The 13,314-nt window shown below is 38.4% G+C and overlaps 1 protein-coding gene across 1 annotated transcript; it reads right to left on the reverse strand.

Moving 5' to 3' along the window:
• slc9a6a (solute carrier family 9 member A6a) lies at positions 1–12,706 on the reverse strand. Its single transcript, XM_056769722.1, has 15 exons — positions 12,291–12,706; positions 9,714–9,913; positions 9,379–9,456; positions 9,192–9,268; positions 8,991–9,103; positions 8,789–8,894; positions 7,080–7,221; positions 6,717–6,822; positions 6,126–6,214; positions 5,724–5,837; positions 5,284–5,395; positions 4,935–5,088; positions 4,375–4,488; positions 3,331–3,436; positions 1–3,048 (listed from the first exon to the last, which is right to left on the reverse strand). The coding sequence occupies exons 1-15, from the start codon at positions 12,565–12,567 to the stop codon at positions 2,764–2,766; spliced, it is 2,073 nt and encodes a 690-aa protein (XP_056625700.1). The 5' UTR covers positions 12,568–12,706; the 3' UTR covers positions 1–2,763.
• Positions 12,707–13,314: the final 608 nt, after the last annotated feature.

A 13,314-nucleotide genomic window follows, 5' to 3' on the forward strand; every position in this document is an offset into this window, starting at 1 on the left:
AAGGACAGGCTTCTGTTTATTGAACATTGCACGCACATGAACAGATGAGAATATTTACACCAATGTAAACAGTCAGTACCTGCAACACATTAGAATACACATATACGTACCAGTGATAACAGCACATTAACCGCTCTTTTAAACCCATTCTTCTTGGTTCTGCTACTTTGCACTAGCAAGTAATATTTCGTCTCATTGTCAGTGTTTTACTTTATATTGTGTTTTTGAAGGAGCATTAAGTTGTTTAATGCTTTAATGCATACAGTGTTTAATTAGCTAAAATGATCACACGCTTAAAAAATATGATTCACAGATTATTTATTGTAACAATATTTTTAAATGTAGCATATTTTATCAAATTCTGTAACTCCCCAATCTATCACTTCATTTCATAGGCTGAAAGACTCACAAGTTCACTGGCTCCTCTCTTACAACAAAAACTAACAATCTAACAAATCCACTGGGAAATAGGGCAGAATTTCTCATTCTAAGGACAAAACAAGATCTCCGCAGCTAGTCACTGAGTCACTTGAATGTAGCGGGGCTCTGATGGAGATTCTGAGTTGCATTATAAGATCTACGGAACATCACTTGCAAAACAATTAAAACTAAAAAACAAGAATGAAAAAGTGCAAATCTGCTATAGTTCCATTGCCTCACATCTATTCAAGTACACACTATTCCTGTGTATTATGAGAAATAAAAGCAAAGCCTATAAATACGGTGACCTCTTCATCATATCATCCTGCACAGCAGGAGATAACTGAGACGGACGGCCATCATCATCATTGCCACATTGATGGAAAATCTCTCATTCTCTCAACAGATCACACAAACACTGTTGCCAAGGTCCTGCTCCATAGAGTTAAGGACGACCAATGGCTCTCATCCAAAACCAGACTACTGTACAGTCCGACAACAGTTAGAAAGCGACAAAAACTACAGCAACATTGACCAAATATCACAAAAGATTGATTTTTGTTTGGCCTTTTTTTACCAGTGTTCCTTCATTTCATGACTATCATTTGGTCCAACTTTTATTAAGAATGACTTATTACTTCTGATATGTTTAGAACATTCTGAACAGATGTATTAAAAGGGACGTACTGTAGTTGTTTTATTGTGTCTGAGAATCAACCTAAGTTCATACATTGTAGATATGAACTCATAAACATTGTAGTAAGCTTTGGCTTAACATTCCTTGACTTTTCTACAACTGAAAACTGCGAGCAACATTAGTAAGTAGAGAAAAGCAAGTACAGAACAACACATCAGATCCTGAAATTTACTGCGAATCTTACAACGTGTTTTGGATAAACAGTGTGCAAATTGAGAGACCGGTCAAAATATAAAAATCTTGATAATGCCAATGATATAGAATATTCATTTATGACATATAACATATAACAAACGATGTAAATCCAGTGATTCAGAAACCAGTCTGTTGCTTATTACACAATCCTTCCATAACATACGGACATTAAAACTTCATTCAGCCCTTTAAAATCTGTCTAAAATCTGGAAAGCTACAATCTATTCCAACCATCTTATATCCCATTGGTGCTGCTGTGGCATCCTATGCAAGACAATTCATAAGAAAACCTTTTTAATCACACAAACAGGACTTTGGAAGGAAACGGTGGAGGGATATATTTCTCCACACATGTCATGCAAAACTAGGAATATAAAAAAAGTTTTCACTTTTTTTTTTAAATAATTATTTTTTGTATATACTAGATAAGCCCTATACAACAAAAAGTACGGGCACTATAAATGTTTTTAATGTTTCTTTGCAATACCAATGCAGAACGTTGTATGTGCGTTATTTTAGACATTCATAGTTAAACGTGACATCTTGTTCTTTAGACATTTTAAACATTACAAGCTATACAAGAAAAGGGGATCTATCAAAGAAAAGGCAAAAAAGCTATATGCAGTCTGTTATAGAAAAATGTTACAACAAAAAAATCTCTATGTGTTTCTTTCTCTTTAAACTACTCTTTTTGACCGTGCCAAATAACACACACGACGAGGCCCACAGATTCACAGTCAAAGGTCACAACATAAGATTCAGATCTGTACCCGGTTCCACGCGTCTCTACAGCCATCCACAAGCCACTCGGAGTAAATAACACACGTCTGTAGTCAGTCCCACAGCTAAGACAAACAAATCGATATCGAAACACACGACCTCCCTCTAGTGGGCGGCACATTGTGTCATTTTGCTCTATGGGGAAACTATATCCAACAGGCACTTAATTGTAACCGCACAGCAAACGCAGAGCCACCAGTAAGCATGTCTCAGTTTAGACTATCAGAGAAGGCAGTAAAAGCATGAGACCCACACGAATGTCGCCGTCTCTTTTCGCATCTTCTAAACAAGAGCTCACACATCAAGAGAAGACACACATAAGCATGCACGCCGGGTCATGGCAATTTTAACACCGTGCTTTACAGACAACACCAGTATGCTTACTCTGTTGTCATGGTAACCTTAGAGATGGTGAGGAATCAGAGCATGCTTCCAAACTCTGTTAGAAGCTATGTGGTCCGGCTGAACCTCGAGAAATAAAAACAAACTGACAGAGGAGACGTAAATACTACATTTCTGCGATGTCATATAAAGAACAGAAGAGAGAGTGACCAATGAGGTAGAGACATCAAACCAGCCACTTCAGAGACAGGAAAGCTGCTGAGAGCGATCGCTCCAGATGAGAGAGATGATAGAGAAGAAGATTGACAGACTCGTCCCGTCTTCCCCGTTCAGCTCATAGTTTCGTTCTTGTGGCGTTGACGGTGGGAGTCCAGAGACAGTGGGGGCTCGGAGTCATCCATAGGCAGGACCAATCGGGTGCCTCGGATCACCAGCTCGTGATCTCCGAATGTCAGCTCTCGATCTAGAGCATCGTCAGAGTTCACACCCACTTGCGTGCCGCTCGTGTGAGCCCCAGATGCATCTGTGCTTACTGTGATGTCGCCGTATGTCATAGTAATGTCACCGTCATTCAGAATGAGGTCAGAGTCGTCGTCTTTTAGCTGCTCTTCATTCTGAAAGAGAATGATTTTGTGAATTACTAAACATTAAGCAGATGCACTTATCAACATACTCATTCAAATACAATTTCCCTAGAGCAACTTTGAGTAAAGTGCCTCTAAAGTGAGAGTGTTTTCATCTATGAAGATCATATTTACACAATTATGTTTTTATTGGTAGCATTGTAAAAAGCTAATGTTTTTAGGGCTTTGTTGATCACCTCCATCCCCCATTTGAACAAAATGAATAATAAATTCATCTTTCATTGTCAGTACAACATCAAAAGCGGTACAAACCTCATACGCATGAGGGCTGGTGAGGCATCGTGCCAGGGGACCGCAGCAGGCGGGAAGCGTGGCGGTGAGTGGTGGTCCGCTATGGGTCAGAAAGGGCTTCAGATAACTGCAGGACGAACGGGTTAAGGAATTCTTACAAACTTCAATGCTTACATTAACATAATACTCAAAGCACTCACTGTAGACATGACAGGATCGCGACTGAACCTCTCAGCTGACCATTAGATATTCATTCTTTGCTTTAATATATTGTGTTAAAGATGCATTAAAGCGGCACTAGGAGAATGTCTACAAAATATTACAACAAGAGAGGATGTTTTGTCCAGATGACATACGAAAAGTATTACAGTTTTTTATTAAGAATGTTTTAAACCGCACAAGGAAAATGACTACAAAATAGTACTACTATAGAGGACAATGGCTGAGTCCGAAATCGCGTACTGTGACAGTACATATTGAATTTGAATAAGTACCTTCCTAACGCCCGTTAAAACAGTTCGTTCTATATAGTATGAGTGGGAGTAGAATATTTCGGACATACTGCATCCGCCATGTTTAATGGTCATGTGTCCCGTATGCTCTTTGACCTATGACGTATTATCAACTTCCTACACGCGAGCGTTGATAGAAAACATAATTTAGTCACGAGAAATTCATTTATTGGCACTAACATTACAAACGGAAGTCCGCCTTAAAGTTTTCCATTTAATTTATTTGATTTGCTTTAGAAATTTGACTCTTGCTCAGCTCCCGTGGCATCATGGAAAGATAAGTGTCCATCCGATCCACACTCACGAATCTCTATTGTTTTTTACATACTGAGGTTTCGGACATACTATTCATGACTCATACTCATTTTCGACTACTATATAGTATGCAAGTAGGCGATTTTGGACGCAGCCATTCTCTTGTAGTAATATTTTGTAGTCATATTTGTGCCGTTTAATCAAATATCAGTAAAAACATCTATAAATTATAAAGTGCTGGCCTGGGTATTGCAACCCAGAATTCAAAGGGATTTAACTTGTCACTGCAAAAGGATACTTGTGATCAAAGTTGTACCAGATCCTAAACAGCCAGACACTCTCTTGTTTAGTGCTTCTCCTCTCCACTCCATCAGGACCGATCTGCACAGACACATCTGTGTCTACTCCAACACTGTCAAAACATAACAATATAAATTCAAATTCAAATAAACATCGTGTCAAATCACACGCAGTAGCTCCTTATTTCAGCTACAATGTAAAAATCATCTAAACATAGAGCACCATCTGCTATATTGACATGAAGGACATTTTCGCATTGATTTTTTTTCTTTCTGCAGCTGTTTCACCTGATTTTTGAATTGTGCACTGCATTGCGTTTAGGGTTAATAGAATTGTCTGAAAAATGGATAATGTACTGGAATTAAATTACCAATGCATTAGCCATTTATTCCCTTTTTTAACAATGTAGCTTTATTTGAGTTCCCAAATGATTTTCATTAAAAGGAAGCTCTTTTACACACTAGCAAAATTGCTGAAATGCAGGAACATCAAACTCAATGTTGATTCGTGTCTACGCTCTACTAAAGAAAATGTCATTCAGAGTGATGGGGAACTGACCGGATTTTCTGGAAGGAGAGCATCTGAGTCGTGCCTCCTCCACAGAACCAGACGGTGAAGAAGACCACCAGAAGGGTGGTGGAGAACATCATCTGCCGTGCATAAGTGGCCGTGTCTCTGATCGACAGGGCAAAGGTCATGGCGCCACGAAGACCTGAAGAGCAAAAGGGAAAACAATGCAATAAATTCAACACATACCTTTTAAGATGTAATGAAATGTGGTAGTAATCTTTTGCACCAAATGCCCTAATTTGCCTGGCCGACAAACCCAGCTTTGTTTCTGGTGTGTTATTTGTTACTTTAAAGCTGAAAATCTTTGCCGACCACATCTGTCATTCCATCCACAAACCTGCGAACATCATCATGTGCTGAAAGTTGGAGGTGATCTTGTGTCTGCGGCCCAAATTTAGCAGGAAGGAGAGAGGGTAGATGTTCGCAGCTCTTCCCAAAAACACAGCCAACTGAGAAGACACACTGTCAAGGAGTCACTGTAAAAATGAAGCTTACACTGCAACGTCTAAACATTTTCCAAAAACTGTGACCATTTGTCCTCTGTTAATAATCAAATGATCTTGGACAATTGACTTCTGAGAAACACAATGAGCTCTAATGGACATATGAGCAACAACTGACAGACAACTTTTGGCTGACATGAACCAAAATACTTCCTCTCTCTTTTACAATGCCCTAGTTTAAAATGTTCAAACTATGTTTACATTTGCTGATACTATTTAATACCGTTTGTCCCTTATCACGCATTTACAGCAAATGTACTTGGTATAAGGATACAAATGCGGCCAAAATGAAGATTGGGTTGAAGACGTGGTTCTGGAAGGTAAACAATGTCAAGCCCATGTAGGAAAATATGAAGTTCTCGGCCAAGAAATTCAGCAGTTCAAATAACTTAAAGAGAGAACATGACGTGTGTTAAACAGTGTTAGCACCTTTCATATGTGACACAGAGCACAAGGAGAAACATTAACTACACATTTCGCATCAATGAAGGAGAAACATGAACCTAACAAAATTTCAGCAGAGCTGCTCAACAAAAACACATTACACTCTAAAAAATGCTGTTTCAGCTCAAGGCTGGGTTGAACATGGACAATAACTTCTGGGTTTTAAATTTAAAGGTTGTAGTATTTAGTCTAAAAACTGATGTTTAACATCCAAAGTTTGAAATATTCTTACTTGTTTTGTCCTGTCCTGAGACTCTGGTGAAAGGTTGTTAAATGTGTAATGGGCTTGTGTCATGCCACAGAACAGAACTGCCACCACACCTGAATGAGCAGCAACATGAAAAGGAGAGTTATAGAAATGTTTTGAATTTTTCAATGATACCTAGCAGAGCCATTGAAAAACTCAGTTACAACACTCACATAGACGTCCGTTAGAAGAATGTAATGCAGAAGTAATCTTACAGCAAAGAGCAGACAACAATCACTTAGTTTGCTCGACGGCACAAGAGGGTAAGCTAATGTAGCATTTAGCATTGCGTTAAGGGTCTCAAACGCTATATTACTGTTCCGAGCATATAACGAAATGGCAATGTTGCGTATTAAAATGCGTATTCATGTGTTGCAAATTCGATGAATCTGGTAACGACTCTCTCTGCCCAATTAGTGCTCGGTGTGTAAACACGTCACATTTTGATATCGGTACATTATGCTTGGAACTCTTGAGAACTCCATGAACCACGTGACCACGCAGCGGCGAGATCAAAGTGTGTCGCAACTCAACTTTTCAAAGACTCTGATACCTAGTACAGTCTCTAAACCTCACCAGTAAATCCACAGGCCTCTGCAAGCAGGAAGGTGCTCCAAGACATGAGGAAGAACAGAGCCGTCTCCAGCAGCGGTAAATCCCTCAGTTTGGTGAATTTCGTGACGTAAGAAAGGAGTCAACGAAAATCACTTCAACAAGAAGAATCTATTCAATTACTTTCAACAGATAAGGCAAGAAGTCATGTGAATTTGAATTAAGACATAATGCTGGAATCCAGGGTGCGTTCATATTTGTAGTTCGTTATAATCGAACTAAACATGGCATATGTGAACACACCCTTAAACCCACATTTTCAGCACAACATGATTTAGTGTGTTTCGCCACACAAGTGATGTACAACCTGGAACCCGTAAAGGATATCAATGCAGTTACGACTCCAGTTGCCACTCCCAGGGCAAAAGAACCACTGAAGACCCCCAGGAAGACGCCAAAGGACTTTAGCATGGCCATAGCTTCAAAAGTGTGACTGTTGTCTCCCCTGGGCTGATATGCTACGATTGACCTAATAACAGAATACAAATTCACTTATATATGCCATGAAATACAAAACCCAAATCTAAAAGAATAAGCCACTTTAAACACTTATTTTTTTATACTTAAATTGCCTTTTTGGCTTTAATGCAAGACCCGTTTGTTTAGGGAAAGACATTAATATTGTTATATATGTTGATTCATCAACAATATTAACAGTATGAAAGGAGCTGGAAGATTATGTTTTGGCAACAAATGAACTCTGACCCATTGGCATCAGACAAGTGTCCTTATCTGACACAAACGTGTCTTTATTGAGATCTTATCATAACAGTTGCGATTTAGTTTTCACTACCACCCCCAACACAGACCAACATGTAATTTTTGGGTGAACCATTCCCTACAATTTAATAAATGTTCTGTTTTCGACTAAATGGTGCGTTGTGAAAGTGTGTGTTTATACAGCAACAAGCACATCTGCATCAAACCCTCAGAGGAAAATTTGATTCCTCGTGACATGACCCCCTTTTAAGGTCCTTGTGTCTGTTTTTTTGGAGGATCTTTTGACAGAAATGCAATATAATATACATAACTATGTTCTCGGAGGTGTATAAAGACTTAAGATAATGAGGCGATTTGTTTTTATTACCTTAGAATCAGTGATTTCTATCTACATACACCGCGGGTTCCCTTGCATGGAATTCACCAAGCTGTATCTACAGTAGCCCTAAAGGGACAAACTGGTCTACAAAGCGCATTTCGTAAATACGTTATATCCTTCGGCAAAGAAGTGAAAACGTGACGACATCTTAGTCTTGTGTCAGCCCCCGTAATGCTTCGAAAGGGAGGGGTGGAGTGAGCGAGTGGTTGCAATTCGCAACCTCACCGCTACTTTATTAAAAAGATGTCTGTAGGATAGAGGGTAAAAAGAAACAGCTGTCAATTATCTAGAGGATCACAGCATCACCTCAGACTATAAAGCAAATGTCTATCATTCAACCCATAAATACCCACAGCTCTGCCCCATAAACACACCTTTCAGAATTCCTCTTAACGTTATTCAAATGTGGAAAAGGATTCAGTGTCCTTATTCTGCTTATCTCATGATCGTGTATAGAAAATAAGCCAGTACTGAGTCAGATCAATATGTAAATATATTACAGGTGCTGGTGTGAAGCAGAACTCTGGGTCATTTACTCTGCATGTTCTGGAACAGACCAGCTAATGCACACACTAACAATCCACTCGGTAAGTTTAAAGCTACATGTGCGGCACACCCGTTGAGGGGCGGTCCCAGTGTCTGGTTTCCGCCCTCTGCATGATAAGCCACACCTTCAGGGCTGTGATGCCCCGCCCCACTTTGCCTCCCGTAATAAAGCAGAATGCTGGAGCGGATGAAGGTCCAGCAGGGGAAGAATTGGTGTTAAATGAAAAGTGTCAATTACTATTTCACAATGAGGTGTTAACTAAAACGATAAATAAGAATAATGCTTATTAATTCCATTATTAAATACATCTATTGACACAAAAAGCTATAATGGTAATGTCACACACTAACTGCTTGTACATGCATAACACTGTTGAAATAAAGGACTTACGAGGACAATACAACAGCGACAGCATCATTTAGGACACTCTCACCAAACAGCAGCGCATACAGGTCATTATCCACATTCAGCTCATTAAAGATGGCCAGCACTGTCACTACAAAACAAAACATCATTTATGAACTTAGTTTCAATGTTCCAATGATTTTTAAAACATTCAATCTTTGCCAGTAAACACTGTTGACTGTAATACCTGGATCAGTGGCTGACACGATGGCACCAAAGAAAAGGCAGTCAGTAAAGAAAAAGTCTCCATCCATTTGACCAATCTTCTTCATCAGCGTCACACAACCATACATCAACGATCTGAAAAACAAACACATGCACTTCAGAACCAATGTACTTGACCCCGTCGCTAGCTGCTCACGCATTGAACAAAAGACTGTGAGCTGACCCAATGATGACACAGGACACCACAGTTCCCACAAAAGCAAAGGCGATGATGGAGCCCAAGTTCCTGAAGAAATGCCTCTGAAACAAAGATGGAGAGACGGAAGAATTTGTGTAGGTTTAACCATCAAGAACTGACTAAAGACGTTTCCTTTTTCTCTGCTCTTTCCCCCATCTATCTCATCTCTTACCCGCTTTAAACTGTATCCAGCATGAAATATGATAGGAGGCAGGAGAATATTAAAGAAGACCTCTGGATCAAAGGTCACCTGAAACACAAAAAGGCAAAACACAAAGATATTTCATTACAAGATCAATGTTCAATAATTAATCATTTGAATATGCGTTTATCTCAATGGGGGTCACAATAAAAAAATATTAGCCATTACCTCTCTATTTAAAGTCAGTTATTTATTGGTTAGCTTATTTCTAATATTTATCAATGAATTTACTGTATGCTTATAATTCAGATGAAATTAAATTCTGATACTAGCTACTGTAGCATTGTTGAACTGTGATGCTTTACCTTGCGGAGCATCTCGTTGTCCTTAATGTCATTGATTTCACTGGCACCAATCTCTCCTTTCAGTGTGTACTCGTAGAATTTACCGCTGACATTCACCAGCAACGTGGCTGGACTGGCGTTGACATTACAGCTCAACGTAACATTGCCCATGCCACTGGGTACATGAATCCCATAACGCAGGACAACACCCACAAGCAACCCTAAAGAGAGGAACAATCCATAAGGCACAACTGAAGAACCACGATAACAAGATATTACAGGGACAGTTCAACAAAGAAATACAAATTCTGTCATCATTTATTTATCCTCGTTGTTCGAAACCTGTAGTACTTCTTTCTGAAGATATTTTGAAAATTTTAATTTTCGTGCACACAGAGACATTCTTCTGTAAAACAAAGCTAGTCATACATGACCACAAAAATTTGCTCTGCATACTTTGGTAGGCTTTGTGACACCAGTTTTATTGCACTTATTTTCCTTATGTTGTTCCAATTGCTTCAATTGTTAACCCCATTTTTAAGTCGCTTTGGATAAATGCGTCTGTTAAATGACTAAATGTAAATGTTTGGAATGGCATGAGGGTGAGTTAAATTTAAGTATTTGCAGACTGAGCACTAGTCGACTCAGAAGAAAACATCTACGTGATACTATGGAAGCCCTTTTCTGCCAGGGTTGGGAATTTTTTTAGAATTAGTATCTCATAATAATGAGTTAGTATCTCATAATAATGAGTTAGTATCTCATAATAATGAGTTAGTATCTCATAATAATGAGTTAGTATCTCATAATAATGAGTTAGTATCTCATAATAATGAGTTAGTATGAGTATCTCATAATAATGAGTTAGTATGAGTATCTCATAATAATGAGTTAGTATCTCATAAGAATGAGTTAGTATCTCATAATAATGAGTTAGTATCTCATAATAATGAGTTAGTATGGAGATGGTGGTCTAGTGGGTTAAACCACTGAACTGGTAAATCAAAGGTTGCTGGTTCGATCCCAGCAGCCACCACCAGTGTGTCCTTGAGCAAGACACTTTACTCCATGTTTCTCCAGGGGGATTGTCCCTGTAATAAGTGCACTGTAAGTCGCTTTGGATAAAAGCGTCTGCCAAATGACTAAATGTAAATGTAGTATCTCATAATAATGAGTTAGTATCTCATAATAATGAGTTAGTATCTCATAATAATGAGTTAGTATCTCATAATAATGAGTTAGTATCTCATAATAATGAGTTAGTATGAGTATCTCATAATAATGAGTTAGTATGAGTATCTCATAATAATGAGTTAGTATCTCATAAGAATGAGTTAGTATCTCATAATAATGAGTTAGTATCTCATAATAATGAGTTAGTATGGAGATGGTGGTCTAGTGGGTTAAACCACTGAACTGGTAAATCAAAGGTTGCTGGTTCGATCCCAGCAGCCACCACCAGTGTGTCCTTGAGCAAGACACTTTACTCCATGTTTCTCCAGGGGGATTGTCCCTGTAATAAGTGCACTGTAAGTCGCTTTGGATAAAAGCGTCTGCCAAATGACTAAATGTAAATGTAGTATCTCATAATAATGAGTTAGTATCTCAAAATAATGAGAAACTTAGTAAGTCATAATAATGACTTAGTATCTCATACTGATGACTTAGTCATTACAGTGATATGATGTTGGGAATGGCATGAGGGTGAGTAAAATTTAAGTATTTGCAGACTGAGCACTAGTCGACTCAAAAGTACACATCTACGTGATACTATGGAAGCCTGTATCTGCCAGGGCTGGGAATTTATTTCGAATTAGTATCTCATTATAATGACTTAGTATCTCATAATAATGACTTAGTATCTCATAATAATGACTTTAGTATCTCAAAACAATGAGAAACGTAAGTCATAATAATGACTTTACAGAGTCATTACAGAGATCCTAAGTCACTATTATGACTTACGAAGTCATCATTATGAGATACTAAGTCATTATTATGACTTACTTAGTTGAAATTTCGACTTAGTTTCTCATAATTATGAGATACTTAAGTCATTATTATGATTTACTAATTCAAAAGAAAACTCCCAACACTGGCTGACCCGGGCTTCCATATTATACTGTCTAAATATGATGCTCACTAAATTGTCAGCTCAACCGTCTATCTGTTTCTGTACATCAGCTTCCGAATCAACTAGCTGACATGTTGCCTCTGCTTCACTTTATTTAGAAAAGCAGGATAAACAAGAGGTTTACCAACAGTTCACTTAATGCTCTCACGATTTTCAGACACAGTAAAGCTTTCACTTTGAAAAGCTTCTATATTGTTACAACATTTTAAGGGTTCATTGGCTTTCAAATCAGCAGGCTAATAACAGACAGCAGAAGCAATGATATACTTCACAGGCCTTGTTTTTTGTGGTATCTTTGCTCCCAAACAAACCTTTGAACAGTTGTGATTATGCATGGCGTAATTAAACGTGACAGATCCCATGCGGATGTAAACTGAATTGTAGAAGCAGGCTGTTGACTAACGTACATAACTAATATTTGAGATCATAACAGGAGCAACTGATCATCACGCATCATGTCTCACCATATATCATAGCCAGTCCGGTCTCGTGCAGAAACCTGAAGCGTCGGTGTTTGAATAACCATATGGTCAAGATCGTCAGGGTGAGGAGGAGGATGAAGATCAGCAGGTCTGCGCTGTCTTGTCTGTGGCTTTCTTCTGCTTTCTTCTCTGTCACGATGTTCTCCATGCCACTGTCTTCAGCCCCGCACAAACCTAAAAAGATGGAGCTCGCTACAACAAACGGCTGCAGACATCTCCAAATTCTCATCGTGATTTTGCTTTGATATGACGAGCCCATGTTGGCATTGCTTTTAGGTTAAAGGGTTAAGGACAGGTGAACGCAGTAGGCTCAGGATCGCTGGACATGGGCAGGAGCATAAGCAGCTGTAGATTGTTCCTGATTCCCAACGACGTCCCGCCCACTGCATGTAGCGTCACGCACCATTCAAACAGGGTGTTCGTGCAATTCATACTGCGCAACTGCTGCGCATATTATCACGTTATCCTTCGAGGTTTCCTTCGTGCTTTTATTCTGCATCGTCATTAGCAAACAGAAACAAAATATATTTCCTAATATATAATTACCAATACCATTTTATCATTAAATATACGTGTTCAAATGTATCTATGTAATATATTTCTAAATTAAATAAAACAATCTTGAAACTGTAGCTCTTTCTTGTATCGATCTTGGGCTCTGTTCTAGTATCTTTATTACGAGTTTTAGTGAATAATTGAATGATGCTATAATCCTGTTTATTTATTGCAAGACTGGCTTTAAAGTTTTTCATATGAATACTATATTTCGCTTTCACGTAGCCAATCTTATCAATTTTAAACTATTTTTGCATTGTCAACACTTATTGAATTCGTAACGAACAAAAATGAAATAAATAATATTACATTTGCTATAACATTATTTTAATAAAAATGTAGGTGTAAATGGACGTTTATAAATTATAACTGTTTTTTGCAAGAACTGAGTCACTTCAAATAACTCCAGGTTTTTATTATATAAATGCAAACATCGTTAATTTATTACTAT

The sequence above is a fragment of the Triplophysa dalaica genome, chromosome 16 (genome assembly GCF_015846415.1).
Source record: "Triplophysa dalaica isolate WHDGS20190420 chromosome 16, ASM1584641v1, whole genome shotgun sequence".
Lineage (NCBI taxonomy): Eukaryota > Metazoa > Chordata > Actinopteri > Cypriniformes > Nemacheilidae > Triplophysa > Triplophysa dalaica.